Source organism: Lagenorhynchus albirostris, chromosome 2, assembly GCF_949774975.1.
Source record: "Lagenorhynchus albirostris chromosome 2, mLagAlb1.1, whole genome shotgun sequence".
Taxonomy (NCBI): Eukaryota; Metazoa; Chordata; class Mammalia; order Artiodactyla; family Delphinidae; genus Lagenorhynchus; species Lagenorhynchus albirostris.
In genome coordinates this window covers 100,871,532-100,896,038 of record NC_083096.1, presented here as the reverse complement: position 1 = coordinate 100,896,038, position 24,507 = coordinate 100,871,532, and the positions used below count along the sequence as shown (strand labels likewise).

The window sequence follows — 24,507 nt, the reverse complement described above, 5'->3', positions numbered from 1 at the left end:
GCTTGCGGGATCTTATTTCCCCGACTAGGGACTGAACCCAGGCCACTGCAGTGAAAGCTCCGAGTTCTAACCACTGGACCGCCAGGGAATTTCCCCAAGGCACTGTTTATCTAGTCTGTCTGGAGGCAGTCCATGTGGCCAACTGACTGTAGCTTCTCTTTGCGTCTTGTGAAGCAGTGGCCAACTCAGTAACGCATTAACTTGTATTCAAATCGCATCTTCCTCTGTCTCATTTCTAGTTTCTTTTACTCTAACTATCCTAGATTTTACTTTCCAACAAAACAATAGCACTTGACCTTTCCCTCAGGCTCCTTTTCAATCCACCTGAGCTAAGACTAGCTACATGCTAGCCAAAAGCTAGAATAGAGGGCTGTAAATTTTGTTTTAAAATTCTTTGTGAATGTATAAAAATGCTAGTGGGGGATGATGATGATGAACCTTCCTATCTAACATCTGTGGGGTACTTTTTTGCAGGTACTATTTGAAGTGCTTTACATGTGATAATGTTTAATCCTCACATCCATCCTACGAAGTAGGTATTACTATTATCCCCACTTTACAGATAACAAAACTGAAGTATAAGAAGTTCACACACCTATTAAAGCCAAGGTCATATAGCTAACGAACAGTAGAGCTAGGATTTCACTCTAAGCAGTTTGATGCATTTTCATTTGTGTTGAAACATACATCAGTAAGACCTCAGAAGACTGAGGTCCCCTGTGCTTAGCTGGCAATTCTGAGGCTATCACTGCCTGTGTAGCCGACTCTGGACAAGGCCACTTGGGTCCTTGCCACACTTTTATGATTAGAATGTGGTCGCTAAACAGCTGAGATCCAATTGCTTTCAAGAATGCGTGCTTGGGGCATCAGACTCTCTACCTCCCAGGCTACTTAGCTCACACGTTCAAAAGGAAGCATCCTAAAACACACACTTGGTTGCACCAAAGTTTCTCATATCTTCCTGCGTAGAGGTTTATTACAGACACCTGTAATAAAACAGACTTTTATTTTATGCTTAATTCAGGGCATTTGTAGTTTCACCTTGCATCATTTTTACCCACCATCATACGGTGCATATTACATCCATCCTGCACACAGACAGACACGCCCACGCTCAGGCTCATTATACTTATACGACTATTGGGGCTGTACTACAAAGGTTCCTATTTGTGTTGTGTAAGATACTTACAGCTGAGAGTGACCTATACTTTCGTTTTGCCTTTCTCTTGCTCTATTTAAAATAATAACCACAGAATCTCTTTCAACAAAAGGTCATCTGGGTCAATGGACAGAACACAGAGGATCAGATCACCTGCCATAATTGCAAATTAATGCTCTCCTGGTAATGCATTAACTACACACTATTGATCTACAATTGAATCACAGAAGAACTACTGAGAAGTGATTTTACTTTCCTATTTTTTTGTGCTTTTATTGCTTTCTCCAAAACGCATTTTTCTTTCAACTGGAATTTTCTCTAATTGTCTCCATTTTTAACTTCCAACAGTGAGATGACTTCTAACTTGTAATTAGAATCTGTAAAAATTCATGTCTCTGTCTCAAAAGGCTTTTGGAAATCTATTGAACTGTAACTTTGATGCCATAAAACACGTACATGATGCACAGATACATACTTCTAGAGAGCCAAGCTTTTGAATGATTTTTTTTAACTTAGATAAAACAGAAATCCATTTGGTCCTCTATCTGAAATTACAATTTGTTGAATAGTCTGCAATAAAATATTCAAAACTTTCCCTTAAAAGCATTTTGCTTGGGAGCATTGATGATGTGATTTCCCTTCCTTGAGCAAACTTTTAACATATAAGTAAACTGTTTCTATCAGATACATTGTTTTAAGGAGTGTAAATGTGAGAGGAAGATGAAAAAATCCAGTAAATATTTATACACAGAATACTTCTGACAAAATCCAGATTTCCTCTTGTTTGTGGCAAACTCAATTGATAAAAATTCTTCTACTGAGTGGAGCTGATCATAAATTTCAATGCTGAATTTGATCATACTCCTAGTTTATACAAAGGTCATCTGGCCTAAGCCTGGTTTCTGAATTGTGAATTAGGAGTCACTTGAACTGGAGACTGAAATTTCCTGACAGAAATTTCCTGTACTTCTCATACACCTTAAACTTATCACTGATTTTTTTAAAACTTCTAAATGGGAGACATGGTTGTGATTTCTAAGAAAAGTCTTTTAAGAATGTTTTAGGCCTATAAGGACTTTGATATTTTACTGTAATTTCTTTCATAATCACTATTTGCATGAGTCCTAATCAATACCATGAAAATAAATGTGCATCCAAATTATTTGCTTATTCTTTAATCCTCAGTAAGTCACTGTCATCTGTAGCAAGAAAACCTCTAATAAATGTCAATTACATGACTAAAATTACATGATCTTGGTACTCTTTCTTCTAGGAGTTTATAATGAGAGACCAACACAATCAGAGTTGATATGCATTTTCCAACCAATCTGAGAGCTGGACCAGGGTGCTGGAGCCTCCCTGATGTGCCAGGCATCGCTGGATGGCAAGAGGTTGGCAGGATCAGAGAGGCTGGATCAGGAGGGAGGCACTAGACGTACTGGGACTCTTAATCGTGATACTTCCTTTAACATATTAAATATTTCTCACAGCAACCCAATAAGGTAGATACTATAACTTCTATTATACAGATGAATCAACCAAGGTTTACAGAGGTTAAATAATTAGCTTAAATTTATTTAGTTATAAAATGGTGAGTCCAGGAGTTGAGCAAAGAATTGTAGAACTTCAAATCTCCTTCTCTTAACTACTGTAATATACATGGCAATACAACCAGATCTGGATACCTAACAGAGGCACATAAATACTGTCAAGAATCTTCAAGACTAGAATAAACAAAGGTTTCTGAAAAACACTAGGGACCAACAACAGGCTTTCTTAACTGAATGCATTAAGAGCAAGGAACTTGAGACACTGGTTGGCAAGATAAACGAAACAAAACACTACATATTAGACAATGATATAGAGGTATACGGCAGAACTGTTCAGCTTCAATTTTACCACACTAAGAAGAGATCCCACTAACCTTCCTAAGGCAGCTCTCAGAGCTCAGTTATATCTTTGGTGCAGAGCCCTAGGTGTCCTGTAGTGCAGTTACTGCCTAACAGAGTCGTCCTCCCTCTTCCTCTACCTTAGACACATCCTGTATTAAGATCAGAAAGTGAATAAACAAATCTTCACATTTCTAATCTTTGAAGATGGTTAGAAATAAGACGTTTTCAAGGCTACTCCGTAAGAAATGAGCTAGGTGTTCATATTTTAAATACTGCATGTTATACCCAAAACAATATTTTTAATAAACAGGACAGGTGAAAATTCATATTTGTATGACAATTATTTGTAGTGCACAAAGGCATTTTCTTCTTCATACTTATTTCTTCTCTCACACAAGAGAAAATTAACTCTGTAGTATGCTCTAAGTAAAAATAATTTGTTAAACACACATATTGCAAAATTGCAGGATTTATTTTAATTCACAGAGTAAAATGTCTTTTGGAATGTTCTAATGTAAATAAATCCAGGTTACCGTGACCAAAAAAAAAAAACAAGAAATGAAAGAAAAGAGAAGAAAAGTGATAAAGAATTGGGATAGGATATACAAAGCAAAATAGTAGAGTACAAAATTGAATGTCAGGCCTGGGAACTCCTAGGGAGTTATGCACTTATGAGAAACCAACTGTGAAATGTCTTTTTGTGGTCTGTATTTTCATTTTTTCTTGTAAGAGAAATATTTAGAATCTTTGTGGTCTGTACTTTCATTTTTTCTTGTAAAAGAAATACTTAGAATGGCACAAACAATCTATTCTGATCTGAACTCTTGGGGAAAAAAATTCAAATATATTAAGCATGTGATAGAACTGAATGATTCCGGAAAGGGATTTGTGTTAGTCTGATTTTTAGATTCATATCTAATAACATTTTTGTTGTATAGAAAATTGATGATGATGTTCTACCATTAACAGAACATGTACTGGGAGATATGTTTTTTTCTAGAAGTGATGGATTTGTGTTGATAAAAACACATTTTTGGGGACCATCATCCTTGGAAACAGTAAAAAAATATTTGCAAGGCAAGGATGAGGGAGGCTGGCTGCAGCCCTAGAAGAGAGGAGAGTTGAATCACAAAGGATAAAAACCATAAATTAAAAGTGAACCATGTGCTCTGGAAGTTCAAAGTAGAAAGGGCCCACTGAGCATTTATTTGCTCCTGGATTTGTGGAGAGAGAGAAGAGGTATGGTGTCAGACTGTGAAAATGTAAAGACCTTGTCACTCTTTAATAGCTTCCCATTAAACAGAGAATAACATCTAAAATTTTTATCGTGGCGTACAGTACCCCACAGGAGCCACCTCTGCCTGTGACTGCCCCTTCATCTCCTATCATCCTCATCTCCGCTGTGTCTTTCTGTCCTGAAACAAGACAAGACTGCTCTCACCCTTGTGCGCCAGGCCTTTGTATTTATGATCTTGCTCTTCCTTGTGCCAGGAGGACACTTTTCTCCCAGACCTCTGCATGGCTGACTTCTTTTTTACTCATCCGAATCTGGGCTCGATTATCGTATCACTTCTTTGAGGGGGCTTCTAGCATGCAAGGTTCCTAAAAGCATTCTCAGTTGTCTGAAAACATCCTTGTACCCTTGGGGCTAGAACTATGCCTGGCACATAGTGGGCACCCACCACGTGATAAATGAAGATGTCATCTGATGTAGTTCACTGAGGACATCATTTCCCTTTTGCTAAATATCATATCTCAAATACAACTAAGATCACATCAACATTTACTGGGAAGCTACATCAATATGCTATTTTTGTTGACCTTATTGTGAATTAAATCCCTCCACAGCTTTTCTACAAAATCTTCTCTTTGCCATAGTTACCTCTATTTTAGATGTATAATTAAGTTTTTGCACCCAAGGATGTGTCTTTATATTTATCAACAACCAGCTTTATCTTCTTATACGGTATGAGTCACATATGTGTCTCTTGCTTTTCCTGAAGCTACATTGGAACTTACTCTGCCTCCCTATTTCACGTTGCTCAAAAATTGATTAACTGGATTTCTACGTTTTCCCCAAACAGAACTCAGGAGCCCTAAGTTAGTCAGCTTTCTAGAAATCTCATGATTTCCTTTACTCAGCACATGAGAAAATTTATTAGAATTTAAAGTAATTTTGGAAACTGAAGAATTCAGGGATAAATTATTTAAGAAGGAGTAAGCAGTTCACCTGGAAAATTATAAGACTGGGGTAAACAAATGATACACAGGTGTAGTTCAAGAGTTGAGAATGAATCATCAGTTAATAAGTCAAGGACAGAGCATGCATTCACGTGTTTGTGAATGATGATGAATTTCTTTTTCATTTTCTAGAACAATTTCTTGAGCACAATAACATGGACGGTAGGAGACGCAGAGACAAATCATGGGGTAGAAATCAGGAAACATGGTTTCTAATCACACCGGTTAGCCAACTGGTGAAACAAAGTTAAGGTAATTACAAATTTGCAAATCTACAAAATAGGGTTAAAAATGCTTATTGATATGCCCTGAGCTTTGTAAGAGCCAAATGAATTAATAACTAGAGAGGACTTTTTGAAAAACAGATGGTAATTCATCATTAATATTCTTTACAATATATTTGCTATGACCTAGCATTTTCTAATAACTCTCTATTCAGTCTGAATTCTGAACCCTAACTTAGTACCAAAACGAGTCTCTAAAATATTGAGGTGGATTTTTAAACAAATACACAATTATACACATCTAAATTAGTTTGGGTTTTTCAAAATAATGTTGGTGGATGTTGGCACTGCTCAGAATAATTTTGTTACACATTTTTTTGAACAGCTTATTAAAGTCAGTTTATGGACTGACAGAAAAGGAGACTCATGACTTTGTATACCTAACTCAGTTCAACAACCAACGTTGTTCACTTGGCTTGGCTCTCTTTAGCTTTGTTTACAGGAAATGAGATCCATTCTCAAAGTATGAAGAGTAGTTACTGATGGTATTGAAAACACATTAGCTCCCAAGTGACTATTTCTAATAGTCATTTGGGTGGATAAGTTATGGAATGATTATTAAAAAATTAGTTATGTTAAATCACAATTCATTTCAAATGATAAATTGATAAATTGGAAAGATTCAGAGAAAACCAACATAGAAAACACAATGTTTGGAAAATAATATGTGAAATAAGAATATCTAAACAACTAGGATTTTTTTTTTAACTGAAGAATAAAAAGGTAAATAGTAGTTTAAAACTTTGGTCAGACATATGAAGATTCTTTGATGAAGAAGTGAAACTAGTAATTAACCATAGCTCTGCATACAATGCAAAAAGGAAAAGACAATATAAAGGATCTGGCCAGAGTCAGGAAAAAATTTAGCCAAGGAAGTTTATACAAGATCAGAAATTTCCTATGGCTAATTGCAAACATCTTAGCTAACTCATGGTTATTTTCTCACATAAAATAGTCATTGTGTGGTAGAGTTACTTTTTCTTATAGTAAAACTGTCATTCAAAAAGATTAGATTTAATTTCAATTAATTTCTTTTGAATCTAGATATTAATCTTTCTATCAAGTGGCGAATGTGTAATCATTCGAAAGCCCAGCAGGTTTCCATTTAATTTCCTCTGTTTGCTTATAAGCAACATTGTTGCACTGCAATCAAGATACTTTCCAAAAATTAAAACCTCTTCCATTAAAGACACCATCCATTAAAGTAATTTAAAATAATGCAATAACTGACACAGTAATTTGAATTTCACTGAATGGATACTACTTTTTTCCTATATATTATTCTACAAATATAAGGTTTCTATTTTTTAAAATAACTACTTGCATATTGTTCTTAACACTGTACATGAAACACTCATTAAAGCTAGGAAACAAGAAACTGCATAGTGGAAAGAAAAATGTGTCTATTTTAACTAGCTATGTGAAATAATTCTGATGCCATTTAAAATAACTTTGAATGGTATCAACTATTCTTCCTTCATGTATCATAGCCTGACTTTAATGATGATGATTAATGATGATTAAATAAAAAATAAGAAATAATTGAATAAATATATTTTCCGCTTACCCAATAAGAATTTAAAATATAGTACACAAAATTTTTACCACCTAAAGACCCCATCTATATAGTTGAAGCACTGCAGTCTTCCTGTGCATTATGACCAAGACAGAATGTCCATAATGCATCTGCACTCATGTGGAAATAGTGTCATCGTGCTGCTTCAATTACCTCTTTTTCTCTAGTTTCAATAAAATAATACATCTCTTGATCACATTAAAAAATTCCATTTAGCTTGAACTAGCTCCATCAGAGCAGCTAATTATTGTCAAAAATTGATTTGGTTATATAACTCTAGTGAGTGTCTGTCATATGACCATGACTCACAGCAAATGCCCACTATACTCCCTCTTTCTGCTGTATTTCAGGATTTTCTATTAACTTCAGTGAAACCCATACAAAAGAAATGGAATAAAAAAACCCACCCATACAATCTCAATGAAGGCACAGGTCATAATTGTACATGAATGAACTTCCTATAATTTCTGATGTCCTGAATCAAAGTCCTTAAAAGATTGAATTGTAGTGGCAATATCATTAAATTAAATTATAGAAACCCAAAGTAATTCAGTGAAAAAAAAGGTAGCATAGTACTTATATCCTCTATCTATATACAATAGAGGAGAGTGAACATTTTGTGATGAAACCTATTACTAAAAGCAACTGACTCCGTCTGGGTTTTGGTTGCAATAGAAATCCCTAAATAGTTTTTACTAACAGAAATTGTAGACTAGTACTTAAATCAGATGAAGGGGATATAGAATTCATTCTGAAGGCTAGATCTGGGACAAACAACTTAAACTACAAGTTTAAAAAAAAGCCAGTGTTAATTTATTAATCTTTTCAAACTGTTTTAAAGGGAAATTATTCAAGTTGTTTATTTACTATGCTTTTCCTGAATAACTAATTGGCAGGCAGAAGCAAACTTCCTTTTTTCAGAGTAGCCTTTCAAAAGATTTAAGACCTCAAGAGTTTATGAAGAGCTTGAGAATGTAATTTAACAAACAGGTATTTATAAATTTCAGTGTTCGGTATCTTAATTTTTTTTTTTTTTTGGCGGTACACGGGCCTCTCTTTGTTGTGGTCTCTCCTATTCCGGAGCACAGGCTCCGGACGCGCAGGCTCTAGACGCACAGGCTCACCAGCCATGGCTCACGGGCCCAGCCGCCCAGCGGCACGTGGGATCCCCCCAGACCGGGGCACGATCCCGTGTCCCCCGCATCGGCAGGCGGACTCCCAACCACTGCGCCACCAGGGAAGCCCGGTATCTTAAATATAATAATAATTTTCACTTAGAATTTTTATAGATCTAACTTGCATATTCTAACTAATGAGAGCCTATCAAAAAAGATGAAAAATAAGATTTCAAAGACACTGGGGCTCACTTAAATAAATTAGAAGTTAGTTGGGTTGACTGACAAAGTAATAAGAGCAGCTACCCAAGAATACACACCCATAATTAGTTTTGAACCTTATTTCTTGGCCAAAGTGTTGCATCTGGTTCTGTTGTAATAGTCATTTTTACTCCAAAGTTGTTCCAGGGAAATGATCTGGAATACTCAAATTATTGTCTAGCTAACTCCTTAGTTTTTATATAAAACATTAACTGAAGCATTTTTAAGGTAGGGTTATTGGATGCTTTACCACTGAAATGTTAAAATCCTCAGCAAAGCAAGTTGTAGAATAAGGTAATAGAAATAAACAGTGCCAATGAGAAATGGTACATTCCTAAAAATTGTAAGAAGACTTCAAAAAGCAAAAAATTGCCCATTAAAATGCAGCCTAGGGCTTCCCTGGTGGCGCAGTGGTTGAGAGTCCGCCTGCTGATGCAGCGGACGCGGGTTCGTGCCCCGGTCCGGGAAGATCCCACATGCCGCGGAGCGGCTGGGCCCGTGAGCCATGGCCACTGAGCCTGCGCGTCCGGAGCCTGTGCTCCGCAACGGGAGAGGCCACAGCAGTGAGAGGCCCGCGTACCGCAAAAAAAAAAAAAAAAAAAAAATTGCAGCCTGAAACCTAAAAGGCATTTTCCATTTTTAAACTGCAAGGTGGTCCAAAGTATTTTGTGATTTTTATATTTCAGTTAAACTCTCAATTAGCAAAAATTTAAGCAAGTGATGCTATAACCTAAGTATTTTAATTCAATAAAAATTTCCCTGATTCCTCGCCTTCAGTTTTTTATACAAATATTACGTTTGCAATGAGACCACTTTTTCACAGCACATATCATCTTACATACCGGATAATATACTTATGTTTCATATTTATTATATCTTTGTCCTCACTAGAATGTAAGCCCCATGAGGTGATGGACTTTTGTCTGTTCTACTCACAGAAGTATGTATTCCAAATTCCTAGAATAGTGCTAGGCATGTAGATTCTCAATAAATATTTACTGAATGAATAAATGAATGAATGCTTCTCTGTGATGCAAACTGATCAACAAGAAAAGAATGTTCTATCACACTTATCAAACTTATGAAAAAAATTTTAGCTTTCCATTTTTGAAATGTCAATACTTTTTCTAAAGTCACATAGAAGGTCATGGTTATTAAATTCACTTAAAAATTGAATTTGAAATTGCTACTTTGAGAATAAATCCTTATTCCAGTAGTGCACTCGCCTAACTACATAGTTTATTTATGTGCATCAAGAAAATCAGAATCAAAATGTTTAATTTATATCACTATTTCTGTTTATTACTTCTCTTTCTAAACTCCAGTATATCAGCACCATCACACTATTTAAATACATATCATCTGTCTGATTATGTCTTGTAAAAAAATGCATCTTGTCAGTACATACTTTACATCTGAGTAGAAACAGAAAGCTAGATTTGATAGTATTCCACCTTAAGTTATATAAGTGGATGAGCTCTTCAAGGGAAATATTATAGAATCAGAGAAGGGGAATGAGGTGGGCAGTTAAGAGCCAGTGAACAAATGGCAACAGAGGAATGGGAAGGTGATGATGGAGGGATTTAGGGCCTTGAGGTGTACAAAAAAGATTTGAACCAACTGCCAGAGGGAATTTGATGGGAAATTTTTTTTAAAAGATGAATAAAAACATGCTTACCAGCACACCAAGGCCCAGCTGACATTAAACACTGTGAATTTGGAGTAAATTCAATTGGCAAAGTTACCTGAATTTCTCTAATAATATTCAGCATCCCAGAAGTATAGAAAATGAAAGGTTAGATTAACCCAGGACTAGGGAGTGGAACAGGGTAAAATTCAGTTACAATGGAAGAGAGATAGAAATATTATACATTCTCCACCCCATTCAAATGCCAAGCCAAAATTGTATATTCAGGAATTTTCCCACTCATAACTGTCCTGAATATATCTTAATACTGATTTTAGTTCAAACTTTAGCTAAAATTGGTTTAAAAATATTTTCCGGCTGAATTAAAACGTGACTAAAGCTAATGACACATAATTGATACATAATCTGTAATTTTATGTCAGTAAAAGCCTATGTGTGGAAATTTACCTTTTTAACAACATCAATTGGGAGTCAATATTTTACATGGCTGGGAAGTTTCTGGGCCATTCCTAGCCAGAGCTGAAGGGGCAGTGCTTTGGCAGTCACTTTTTAATACCATGTTGACCTTCTCATCCCCTCTTCATAATTTGGTTTAAAAAAATGACGGGCTTGGACTTCCCTGGTGGCGCAGTGGTTGAGAGTCCGCCTGCCGATGCAGGGGGACACGGGTTCGTGCCCCGGTCCGGGAAGATCCCACATGCCGCGGAGCGGCTGGGCCCGTGAGCCATGGCCGCTGAGCCTGCGCGTCTGGAGCCTGTTGCTCCGTAATGGGAGAGGCCACAACAGTGAGAGGCCCGCGTACCGCAAAAAAAAAAAAAAAAAAAAAAAAAAAAAAGATAAAAAATGACAACTCGAGCATACTCATTTAAAAAATACATTCAACAAATATTTAATGTGTTTTTCCTATACCCTGGTCAATACATCAGATGACCAGTGTTCTAGGATGAGGCCTGGCATGAAAAGATACATTGAGCCAAACAGATTTCCTCTTTTGAAAATCTGAGCCAACAGATACTAAGCTGGTGAGGTATTTCATGTAGAAGGTGGAGCTGAAAGACCACCATGTCGAATGGGTCCATGATGAGCATGTGCTAGGCAGAAGTTCAGAGGAGGCAGGAACAAGGAGTAAGTCCTGAAGACAAAGGATTGAACAGAGCTACAGATTCCTTTGAGGGAGAAATCACATGGCTCACAAAAGAGATGGAAAAGGTCTCTGCCCAGAACTGCCCCATTGGTTCTTGTAGTTCCCGTCTCCATTCACATATAGAATACAATAGGCTTCATTTTCTTCAAGTAGTTTGAGTGAGTCTCTGCTTCTTGATCCAAGATGAGCCTAAGCAGAAACTGCAATTTGAGCGATTATTTTACCACAAGTTTTTATGAAGACACAAAGTACTCCATATATTTATATACCAGGGTCCATAAACTGAGTGCACATCTGTGTTTGGAACATATCATGTTATTTATTTTTCTATGTTCCCACATTTCTTCTCTTCTTTGAATCCTTACTCTAAGAATTAACTTGTAGCCTGAACATGTAAGCTTTGAGTAGATGGGGAAGATCTGCCTATTACTGCTACTCCACCATAGAGGTTCTGGGAGGGGGACAGGCAGTATGACCAGTTGGAAGAGCATTGGCTTTGCAGTCGAGAAACTCAAGGTTTTAGTTCTGGCTTTAGCGCTAGTCATGTGACTTTGGCTACACTACTTTCATCCTCCAAGCCTAAGATGATGTCAAAGAAGTATAAAATGATTTCACTCTCAGGTAGGCATGGAAATACTGTATCTAGCAGTAGCTAGAATCAGCACATGGTAGACAGTCAACAATTACCACCCCTCATGTGTGACTCGCCCAAGCTTACATGTCTGGAAATGAGCAGGAGTCCTTTCTGGAACCCACTCATAATGCATTTTTATACTTGAGTTCATGTATTCCTCCATGTTTATGAAAACAAATTCAGGTGATATTCAAGCCTAGACATCCATTATCTTCCAGATTCTTCTTGAAGATACTGCTCTGTATTCTCCCTTCATTTCTGATGCCAAGTCCCTTCTTTTACCATTTCCCTTCTTCTTAAGGAAATTCCTTCAGTCATTCTTTTAGTTATGCTTCCTGGAAATAAATTCTTAGTATTTTTTGACGTAAGAATGTCTTGTTTTATCTTTCCTTTTTGAAGGAAATAGGATTATGGGTTGATAGTTCTTTTCTTTCAACAGTTGAAAAATTTTGTCTCACTTTCTGGACTTGATGGTTTCTGATGATGAGAAATCTATTGTCATAATTGTTTGCTCCTCATAGGTAAGATGTCATTTTTTTCTTGCTTTCAAGGGCCTTTTGTCTTTAGTTTTCAGAAGTTTGATAATGATGTGTTTTGGTATGGGTTTCTTTGGATCTCTCATGTTTGAGATGCATTCAGCTTCTTGAATCTTGTAGGTTTATTTATGTCTCTTACAAAACTTGGGAAGTTTTCAGACATTATTTCTTTTTCATCCCCTGCTTCTGTGACGTCTCCTCTGGCACTCTGATAACATGAATGTTACAAGTTTTGTTACACTCCCACAGTTCCCTGAGACTTTGTTCATTGTTTTCCTTTCTGTCTTTTTTCTCCCTGTTTTTCAGATTGGTTAATTTCTACTGCTCTATCTTCCAGTTCACTGATTATTTCTTTGTCCTCCCCATTCTTTTGTTGAGCCCATCAACTGAGTTTTGTATTTGTTATTATATTTTTCAGTACTGAAATTTCCATTTGGTTCTTTATAACTATGTCTTTTTTGAGACTTTCCATATTTTCCATTTGCTTTAAGCCTGTTTGTAATTGCTTCTTAGAGCAACTTTATGATGTCTGCTTTAAAAATCTTCATCAGATCATTCTAAATCTCTGTTACTGCTATCTTGGTATTGGCATCTATCAATTGTCTTTTACCATTCAGCTTGAGGTCTTCCTGGGTCTTGGAATGATGAGTGATTTTCAATTAAAACGTTGACATTTTGGGTATTATGCTAAGGGACTCTTCATCTTATTTAAACCTTTTGTTTTAGTTGGCATTTTTGGATACCATTCTGGTAGAGGAGGGCAAGGATGCTGCCTCATTACTGTCCAGATGCCCTACTTGTCCTCCTTTGACACCTGAGGGACATAACTCCTTGTTACTGCCAAGAGAAGATAGGAGTTCTGGCTCCCCTCTAGGCCTCATCTGACACCAGGGGGCTGTGACGGGGCGGGGACAGAGTGGCCTTGTTACTGCTGGGTGGTGATAAAAATCCTGACTCTCAGGCTTCACTGGTGGTGCAGTGGTTGAGAGTCCGCCTGCCGATGCAGGGGACACGGGTTCGTGCCCCAGTCTGGGAAGATCCCACATGCCGCAGAGCGGCTGGGCCCGTGAGCCATGGCCGCTGAGCCTGCGCGTCCGGAGCCTGTGCTCCGCAACGGGAGAGGCCACAGCAGTGAGAGGCCCGCGTACCACCAAAAAAAAAAAAAAAAAAAAAATCCTGACTCTCCATTAGACTTCCTCTGACAAGGCCCCAGGGGGCGAGGAGAAGGGACACCTCATTACTGTCAATGGGGTGGAAGTCCATGCCTCCCACATATGGGAGCTCATTATTGCCCGGGAGCGATGCTGGGTGCCTTGTTACAGCCTCCTGAGGCTGGAAGTAAGAGACCCATGCTTGTCCTTTGCTTGTGTGGACAGGTGTGGCGCTGCAGTTTTTAAGCTGTGGTGTTTGGCTAGAGAAGAGCAGTTACGGTCAAAAATTTTCTGTCTTGCTAGGCTGTCTTTTCCTGGTTCTCTGGCTAGAAAGAGTAGGGGTTTTTTGTCTGCACCTGTTGTTTCTGGGTGGCTGGCTTCTTTGGCTCCAAGTCTGGGCTATATGAGGCAAAAAGAAAACCCAGGAAATTCTCCACTGTGTGGTGCCTTGGGTCCTGAGATTCCTAGCCAGACTGCCTTCTCCCCTCCTTTCAGAATCTCTTTATGTTCGTTCTAGATATATAAAGGTTTTTAATTGTACTTACTCAGAAGCATAGGGAAAAGTACACCTACTCCATCTTCCTGGAAGCAGAAGTACTCCTCCATTAGCATTCTGATATATGTTATTTCCAATTTATATTTTATAACAGGATGTTAATTCTGATTGTTAAATTGGCAACACAAGATACTGCACTCCACTTTCTTGCCAGAGAATATAAGTGATGCTAAACACTCTGCTCCCCAATTACCATCAATGTTAGGTAGTAAGCAGCCATATTAAAGTGGGATTTACCTCAGAGGTCACAGTCTAGTCCTCACATGAAAAATTTTACCTGGGTCATGTCAGACCATCCAAACCTGCATATCTGGTCCCTGAGAGAAATGCTTATGCTATAAAGTGCTGAGGCACTGTACTGCATCTATGTTGAACAACATTATAATATAAAAAGCAAGTGTATAAATAATAAAAAATTAAGTAATTTCTAAGTTATTTGTAGAGGGCTAAGAAGAGTATGATGGGGCTTCCCTGGTGGCACAGTGGTTGAGAGTCTGCCTGCCGATGCAGGGGACACGGGTTCGTGCCCCAGTCCGGGAGGATCCCACATGCCGCAGAGTGGCTGGGCCCGTGAGCCATGGCCGCTGAGCCTGCGTGTCTGGAGCCTGTGCTCCGCAGTAGGAGAGGCCACAACAGTGAGAGGCCCGTGTACCGCAAAAAAAAAAAAAAAAAAAAAAAGAGCATGATGTACTACATCTCAAAGTATCACTTTATGAAGACAATGGATGATTTTCCCTCAGCTTTGTACCACAAGAAGGTAAACAACCAATTCACTTCTATATTTTGAAAGCTGTGATTTCTTTGCTTTGGCTACCAGGAAGTTCACAGTCAAGTTTGTTAATGCCTCCAGTACCATATGGCATAGATTGTGTGTATTGGCCTTGCCCCTGACTTCTTTTATTTTTCAATCAAGATTTTACTTTTACCCAGAGTTCCTCATATATTTGGGTTTTTTTTTTTCATATATTTGGTTTTTATCCAGTAGTACAGTATACATTTTGGAACGTGATCTCATTTATTTTAGAAACATATAGGTGAACAAATATGTTAAAAAAAATAGAGGGTTTGTAAGCCCTCAAAAGGACAGGAAATGAACCTCAGGTTTGTTCTCAACCCGTAATAGAAACTTAATGAGTGCCACGCTTTTGATCCCGCAAGGCCTCTTTCTCAAGAGACCCTACAAGAACATACTTGTCACATAATTTTCACTTTATTTGTTAGACGGAGTTTTGTGAAGGGACAGACAAACACAAGTACTACCTGGAGGACCGAAGCACCACTGTGGAGAAACTGAAGACCACTTTCAGCTGAGTCAATTCCACCAGTGGCCAAAATGGGAAATCCAGGCAAAGCGCGAGCAATGGTGGTCACAGCTCTCAAAGCAATAGGTCTGATGGCTGTGCCTACAGAAAATGAGGATGATCAATGGTTAGTATATTGACCACTTGAGCATATTGCCTTATAATCACTATCATGTGATGGCAGTGTTGTACTAGACAAAATTCAATTTTATCTCTACTTAAGATATATACGTATGTAATATACAAACATTGCTATGTTTCAAAGTATGTTAATTTGTAAATGGATATGTACTTATTTTAAGGACTTTGGTGCTATTATTGCATGCAGGCATGTTATGCAAGTGGGTATAGCAACTCTAGGACTCTCACATAAAATACATACATATCACAATTTGATATACAGTAATGTGTAAAAGATTGTATGGAACACTTGAGCATCTGTTTTAAAAAGAACAAGGAATAGCAGATTTTGTAAAAGAAAAACAATCACATACAGTGCATAAATAGACATACAGCTCTGTTATGTTTCCGCGAAGTATAAAGCAGCTGGTGTGAATAGAGATACTGCAAAAACAAGCAAGGTGCTGATGAACTTACAGATTCCATATTGCATTTTACATGTATTTCCCAAAATCTGATAGTGATTTTACTCAAACATAGTAAGCCTAATCTAATTTTCAATACATTAGAACATTTTAATCAAGTTAAAGAGAATTTACTAGAATTCAGTAATTAGAGTATGCGTCTGAGTTTGTATACATTTTTTAACCAAACATTACCAATACATTATTTGCTAATTGTAATAAAGGCTGTGTGGATGGACAGAACACTCTGAGGTCACTTTTTACATGATTACACTGTATAAGGCTGCTTAGACTCTCAAGGGTTAACCCAATTGGGAGTAAATTAATGCTCTCGTAACATAGTAATATAATTTGATATTTCAGATGTACACTCATAAGTCAACGGTCCTTTAAAGGCATTTTCTGAAGTAAAAATAGTTCTTTTTGTGCAACAATGTGGCATTGCCTCAAATAAGGGCTCTACAAACAACAAAACAAGCAAAGGGTAAAATAAGCCCCATGTGGTGCATACTTTGGCATCTCCTCCACCACCACAAGCATCCTTACCAGCATTCTCAATATATATTCATTGGTGCTCCTATTAAGGAAGCATAAAGAGCTTTCATTAAAATCAGCGGTTTTCTTTTTATCCTGTTCATTTCAGATGAAACTGAATTTACGTGTAAACTAATGCTTTAGCACTCAACACCAAAAATGTTTGTGGAAATGTCTACTTGGCGCTCCCACACCTAAAAAATCTTCCTCTAGATAGCAGTGTTTCTTAGTCAAGAATATTCAATGCTGACACTTCAGGATTCCATAACTGACATTTAAATACAAGGTAGTAAGTTAGGGCAAATTAGAAACTGAACGTCAAGATTCTATTTCTATTTCAAAATATTTATCAGCAACTTCTTCTTAGTCTATATGTTTTAACCATATAAAAGGCTAACATAGTGGACAGGAGAATGCATGGAAAGAATACACACACATATTTATAGAAACATATCTTCAGCTATACTAAAAAGAAATTCAAGAGTAAAAGTTAGAGGAAAGCATTTTTAAAGGAAGTTGTAACTTAAATAAACCTTTTAGACAGACATACAGCTATCTTGGCATAATATAACTGATATATGCTAAGTTGATGGCTTCAATATATGCTAAGTTGATGGCTCCTTTACACACATGTTACTTTGAAGTAATAAAGAAATATTGGGATTTTTTTTTTCTTATTTAGTTGACCCTGGAGAGTAAAGGAAATTTTTGCTAAGCAGATAAATAATTTATTTCTAACTGCACTGTTAGAAGACTATCATTAACACTAAGGGGTAAAATTTCAAAGTGGTACACAGGGATTTGGCCACATATTCCAATTGATATTAATGGACATCAAATGGCAAAATCCCAGAACACAGCTTTGAAAATTTAACCAGTTACATTTAAAGGGCAACATTATTACACAGGTGTTAAAAAACATCAGCAAATCCTCAGTGGCATTTGAAGATGTTCAATTAGGTCAATAAGACATTTTCTATTTGATGTATTTCTTCTTTTTTAAAACTTTTCTAATATACCGAATGAACATGAAAACCTTTCAAACTAATAAAGGTATCTTTTCAAAAATTAAGAGTAATTATATTCTCTGAGGAAATGGGATCCAAAAATGAAGAAATGGATCCTTCTGTTGCTGGGTAATAGTAAATTCAGTTTTAATTTCCATTATAAATTCCATTTGATTGGTTTTCTTTATAACTCAATTGATTTAGTATGAAATATAATCTACCTGTTCTCAGCATTTTTATGGGGAATAGATTTTAAAAATGACTTTTATTCGCCATGAAAGGTTTTTGGAAGGAAACTGAAGGTATGTAAAAGGATCTTTCTAAATTGTTATACAGAAATTTCTTTTTAGTTTTAAAGTGACAGAAATGAAAAAATAATAGATTCAATATAAAAATAAAACTTTTGGTGTGAAAGAAATACATATATCGATATCATACGAGATTGTACATATGTTAATTAAAATGCATAGAGATTTCCAGAATCACAGTTATTGAGATAAGAATTTTTAAAACTTTGTCACTGCTACAGTAATTAATGATTTTAGACCAAAGACCAGGGAGGAAGAAGCCAGTTGAGAAGCTCAAGGAATTAAAAGTGGACTCCATCCTAAAGGAAGCAACAAGGTTTAAATCAAAAATTGAAATCCTATAAGCTTAAATTAATTAATAGGCAACGTGCAATTTAAATTAAGCCTTCATCTACATGGGGTAACCAGATGAACCTGATGGGAAATTAATTACATCAAGCCTTTCTGTTTCAACAGTGTGGGAGGTGCCAATGAAAGTTAGCCATTCTGAATCCCCACATTTTGAAACAAGCTGCAGGTTCAAACAAAAAGTGAACTAGACCTTTGAGTTCCAACATTGCTGTGAAGAGTCCTGATTTGTGCCAAAGTGACCCTAGCAGAAAACCTGGGGGACTAGAATGAACTTTTGGTATCTAATCAATTGAGGCCCTCCATATAGTCACATCCTAAAATGCAAATCAGTATGTTGAATTCATAAATCTTTGATAAACTTCACTTTACATTTGATTGATTCATGATCTAGAAAAACATTTCAGTAAGCCAGAGATGTTGAATTCAAAGGTAACCAATCTGAATTCAATGATTTTTTTTCTTAAGAAAATACTTTCTTATTTTAATTGCAATTTCAAAAATGCTACCATTAGTAGTAGTATTACATATTGATATACAAGTAAGAATTAATGTATTATGACTTAGGTTCCTTACTCAGGCCTCATTTATCCATTCATCTGTTCATCTGTCTATTCAAGAAATATTAAGCACCTGTGCCTTCTTTTAAAAAAGAGGTAGTTGTAACTGAATTGGAAAAGCTTAAAAGACAATCTCAGGTAATCAGTTTATGTTGTAACCATATTGTCACCCAGGGTGGGTACCCAAAACACCAGCCTCAGTGATCTTAGGAGGTAATATGAGTTCAGTTATTCATTCTGTACATATCCCATTAGGAAAGCTTCACATTCATTTAAACATCATATATTTTATGATTGCTATTAATACAAATTCTAGAAAGAAGGGAATTTGAGGATGAATTAGTTACATCAGAGAGACAACAGGGCCAACTGCTTAGGTTCAAATTCTAGCTCCACTATTTACAAGCTCTGTAATCTTGTGAAAATTTCTTAATCTTTTCATCTATAAAATAATAAAATTATAATAACTTCACAGAGCTGTTTTGAGGATTAAATTATTTAATATATATAAAGGGCTAGCACATAATAAAGATTATACAGATGTTTGCTATTGTAACCTGTACTACCTAGAAGGACAATTGATTTCAGAGGGAGCATTTATTTAGTTTACTTTGTGCCTTTTATGCTGTTGCTGTGTGCTTAGTAATGCAAAGAAACCTTTTTTTTTTTTTTTTTATTGGAGACAAGATCGTGATGCCTAGGATGATGAAACTTTATAACCTCTGCTCCCTTAGGAGAACCACACATCTCCCTCTCCCTTTTCCCCTCTCCAGCAGCTTTCATTTAGTGGTGTCATAATGTTGGTAGGATTAACTGACTCCAAAGCTAAAAATCTCAAAGGCAGACATCCATATATTTAAGATTTTATTTTGAGAATCAAAAGGTCCATGCACTAAATCAATATGCAAGACTTTTAATGACAACATCAGAAGTTGAGTTTATTGGTGAGAAGAAGGCAGAGCTTTACTTAGCATGACTAAACCCTTGAAGAGAAAAGACATTTTTAATGGGCAAGATAGTGTGGAACATATGCTAATTTTGGATAACTGAAATTTTGAATAATTGAGTTTAATTCTGTTTGTTTTTTGCTTAATCATTTGACTCCTAAGACAGCTACTGTTACAGAGTTAGTTGTTAAAGCTAAGTCCACAATAAACTCCCCGATAATGGCTCTAGCTGGCAATAAAACAGAATTGGGTTATAATACTCACTCGTGCTCACTGTGTATACAAAAAGAAAATGTAGTTTTAATTTGCTTACATTAATTAAAATATAATGAATTAAGTGGATAACAAATTCCTTAGAAATTGAACTTTGACTGTCTAATTGTTAACAGTCTTAACATCACCCAGAAGAAAAAAAATATTAGCAAATCAAGAATTTCAAGGATTTAGGAGTTGAGAGATTGATTGTTATAAAATAAACATAAATCAAGCACCAAAAATTTATCCTTTAAAACAACTTTAAGGTATTAATGAACCTAACATACTGATAAATATGTAAAGCACATATATACATATATATATATACACATATATACAATGGAATATTACTCAGGCATAAAAAGAAATGAATTTGAGTTATTTGTAGTGAGATGGATGGACCTAGAGTCTGTCATACAGAGTGAAGTAAGTCAGAAAGAGAAAAACAAATACCGTATGCTAACACATATATATGGAATCTAAGGAAAAAAAAAAAAAAGGTCATGAAGTACCTAGGGGTAAGACGGGAATAAAGACACAGACCTACTAGAGCATGGAGTTGAGGATATGGGGAGGGGGAAGGGTAAGCTGTGACAAAGTGAGAAAGTGGCATGGACATATATACACTACCAAATATAAGGTAGATAGCTAGTGGGAAGCAGCCACATAGCACAGGGAGATCAGCTCGGTGGTTTGTGACCACCTAGAGGGGTGGGATAGGGAGGGTGGGAGGGAGGGAGACGCAAGAGGGAAGAGATATGGGAACATATGTATATGTATAACTGATTCACTTTGTTATAAAGCAGAAACTAACACATCATTTTAAAGCAATTATACTCCAATAAAGATGTTAAAAAATAAAATTAAATAAATAAAAATACATCTTTACACATGGATTAAAGTCGTCTGAGAAAATTACCATAATTCAACTAGAAACTGAAGTACTACAAGGATCCAGGGTTATATCAAGAGATATGAAATCTAAAGAGGAGAAATGGGAAAAAGAAAACCAATTATTTTAAGTTGTTATTTTAGGTTTATTGAAAAAGCTAAAAATTTTCTTATGAACATGTTTTAATTTTTGTTGAATATTTCAAGATATTTTTTCTGAGTCTTCATATCTCTATAGCTGTTTATCTGCTTCATAACATATTCAATATATTCATAGTCAAGTTATATTCAATAATTTGGTACCTAGCATGTGCCAGGCATTTTATTTTAAAGCAATAGAATTAATACTATTTACCAGAGAAGGGGCCATTTTCCTTTCTGAGCATTTATTTTTGGAGTGACTTCCATAGCCTGACACGGAGACTGGGGCTTCATACAGTGTGTGATTTAACCCTTAGAGTGCTGTGCAGGTAGATGCTATCATCTCTGTTTCGTATGTGAAGAAAGGGAAGTTCAAGCTGAATAAAACTTGCTTTATGCCAAAGTTTAAACACCAAGTCTCTGTGACTATCAGAGTCCATACTTTTCAGCTGCTACTGAGAAATGACAGTGCAGCAATTATGAAGAGGATCACTTGCACATTGTCTTTGCCTAAGAAAACCAGTATCAGTATCGTCTGTGGTCTAATGCTCAGAGCACAGGTTCTAAAGTCCAACCAATTAGGTGTAAGTCTTTGCTCTATTACTTTACACAATTGTGACTCTGAGCAAGCTCCTTAGTTAGCTTCCTAGAACATCAGTTTTCCCTATCTGTGAAACAGAGACATCAATAACAATAATATCACAGCAACTTGGGGACTATTACATGATACAATTTGTGGAAAGCACTCGGCACAGGGCCTGGTTCATAGTATATATAAGCTAATATTACTATCAAAGCCAGAGAAAACTGATCAGAAAAATAAGCATTCACTATAAACATGTGGGGATAAACACTTAATACTTAGGGGGTGTTAATTAATCTCCTAGATATTAAATTTGGAGATCCTAAGTCTTTTCATTTCTAAAAATTATAGTTTGAGTCTATGATTGTAAATGCATATATTTGTGTGAATAACTCTTTATTAGATGTATAATGCAATTGCAATATCTAAATGTATATGTCTTATCCAGAAACTCTATTTTGAGAAATCTAATCCATTAGTACATAGACATAAAGTTACATGTACAAAGATGTTCCTTGAAATATTGTTTCTTATAGCAAAACAGTGAAAACAACCTAAATAATCACTAGCAGTTATGCTAGTAAATAAATTATAGTTCATCCATGTATGTATGATATCACAGGAAACTTTTAAAACTGACGTGGAAATATCTCTAGGATATGATGTTATGTGTTAAATGACAAGTAGCAGAATAATATATAGGGTGTAGTCCCATTTTGGGTAAAAAAATGTATGATTACATTTAGTATGTGGGCATGTAAATGCAAAGAATGTTGAGTTTTAAACTGCTAATAGTTATTTCTGGGGAAGAGATTGAAGAGGAACTTTCAAGTTCGATATCTATACGTCCATATCATTTTATTCTTTTAGGTAAGAAAGTGTTTATGATTCACTTCTGCAACGAAAAGTGACTATTTTTTATAATACTTCTAAAACAATACAGGAATAGGCATTTTCAGATTCTGTGCTGTGAAACATTTATATATGGGATGTGCAATGATGCTACCCTCTGTACATTCAGAAGAGCACATTTGGTTCTATATCCAATATTTTAAGTAAAATATTAACAAACTTAGAATATATCCAAAACAGGGTGAATAGAATGATCTCTCTCTCTTTCTCTCATTCTCCCCGCCCTGCCACATACACATACACACACATAATGGGATGGGCCCAGAGATGGAAAAAGCCTATGAAAAGTTTTGTTTGGAATCAAAGGGTAAGCAAAACCAGTAAAGCAAAATTTCAGTATGTCAGTTTTCCAAAGTAGTTTAGGATATGGTGATTTAGAAGAACACAGAAAAGCAAGAAAGTGCTTCACACATATCAAATTAAGGATGTCGAGTTATGTTACTAGTGTATGAAACTTTAATTTTAACATTATCTGCCAAAATAAACTTTATTCCCCATAACTTAAAATGCATATGTATATATATATGTATATATAATATACATATATTATATATAAATAGTTTATTATGTACAGCTAATTCCACTGTTATGGTGCAATAAGATTGATTTTGAAATAAAAATTTTTTTAAATAATATGTGTGTGTGTATAAAATGGCTGAAAGTAATCCCAATAGTTGTTCTTCAAATATTTAAGGGATAACCATAAAGAAAGGCTTCATTTATGTTTTCCTCAAAAGATAACGAGAACAAATGGTTAAGAACACACTATTGGTTTTATTGTTATTTTTATCATTAATTTGTTGTAAATTCAGCAACAGAAGTAGCTACATTTGGATGCCTATATCCCTTAAACCTAAATGGATATTTGGCAGGTAGTGGCAGGTAGGATGCAATAAAAAAGACATCTGTACTATAGAAAATATTGAATTAGATGATCTCTTCCAATTCAAAATTCCAGGATAATATGAACTTTGTCATGGTATTTTAAGGAGCAATTTTATATGCTCTGTGGTTTCCCAGTAGATACCAGTGATGAAGTTAACTTATAAAAGGATTAAGTATGAGTTAAAGTGAAATTTTGACATGCAATACATTCATTATAGAGACTCCTCTTTTGAGTGCTTTCTAATTGCCAGGTGTTTTCCTAAGTGTTTTTTCATGTATTGTCTCAGTGACATTACTTTAGGTATTTTTTTGTCCTCATATTCTTAGATTTGTAAATGAGATCGTAAGAAATAAATATCTCACCCTCAAGATCACTCAGATAATGTGGATCCAGTATTTGCATCTAGGTGTACCTGACTCCTAATGCCATGCTCTTAACCACAATACTATATTTCTTCCCTATTTTAATTGTTTGCATATTGATTAAGTTATAGAGAGAGGAGTTAATAATTGTTATAAATAATAAAGGTATGTTGTCCACATATGATAAAACCAAGAAAATTGGCATTATATTAATTGTTGGCTAGTAACTAGATAGAAACGATAGTAGTTAGTAATTGGTCTAACTAGAGAGACCATATGACCTGGTTTGCCCAGGAGAGTTCCAGTTTATCACACCTATATTTATTTGTAATTACATGATGTAATTATAAACTGCATCCTCTTTCACTCTAAAAGTAATCTAGTTTGTTTAATCAATTATAATGATAATTGTATCTAGGAATTATAGGACAAAGATAATTATGGAAGCAAAGTGAAAGTTGATTTAGAACAAAACCATAATCTATGAAAAACTTAGAAACTAACTACACCTTCCAAGAATCAAAGGATGGCATGAAGAGATAAATTTCCTTGAACTTGTTACTAGAGGGAAAAATATATGGCATTCATATGTGATATCTAGGCATAATTAGTCTATATGTTCTTTCTGTTTTCAACCTGTAGGTGGCCACCACAAGCTACACTTATTAAACAACTCATTAGTAGCATTTTC

General features: G+C 35.8%; 1 protein-coding gene across 2 annotated transcripts in view; it reads right to left on the bottom strand.

The window, feature by feature from the left end:
* The window catches only part of DPYD (dihydropyrimidine dehydrogenase), an 810,282-nt gene that overhangs the window by 144,399 nt on the left and 641,376 nt on the right, over nt 1–24,507 (bottom strand). For both annotated transcript variants that reach the window (XM_060139525.1, XM_060139524.1), the window contains exon 19: nt 15,458–15,600. In XM_060139525.1, the coding sequence (XP_059995508.1) occupies nt 15,458–15,600 (143 nt within the window). The remainder of the gene's footprint in view (nt 1–15,457; nt 15,601–24,507) is intronic.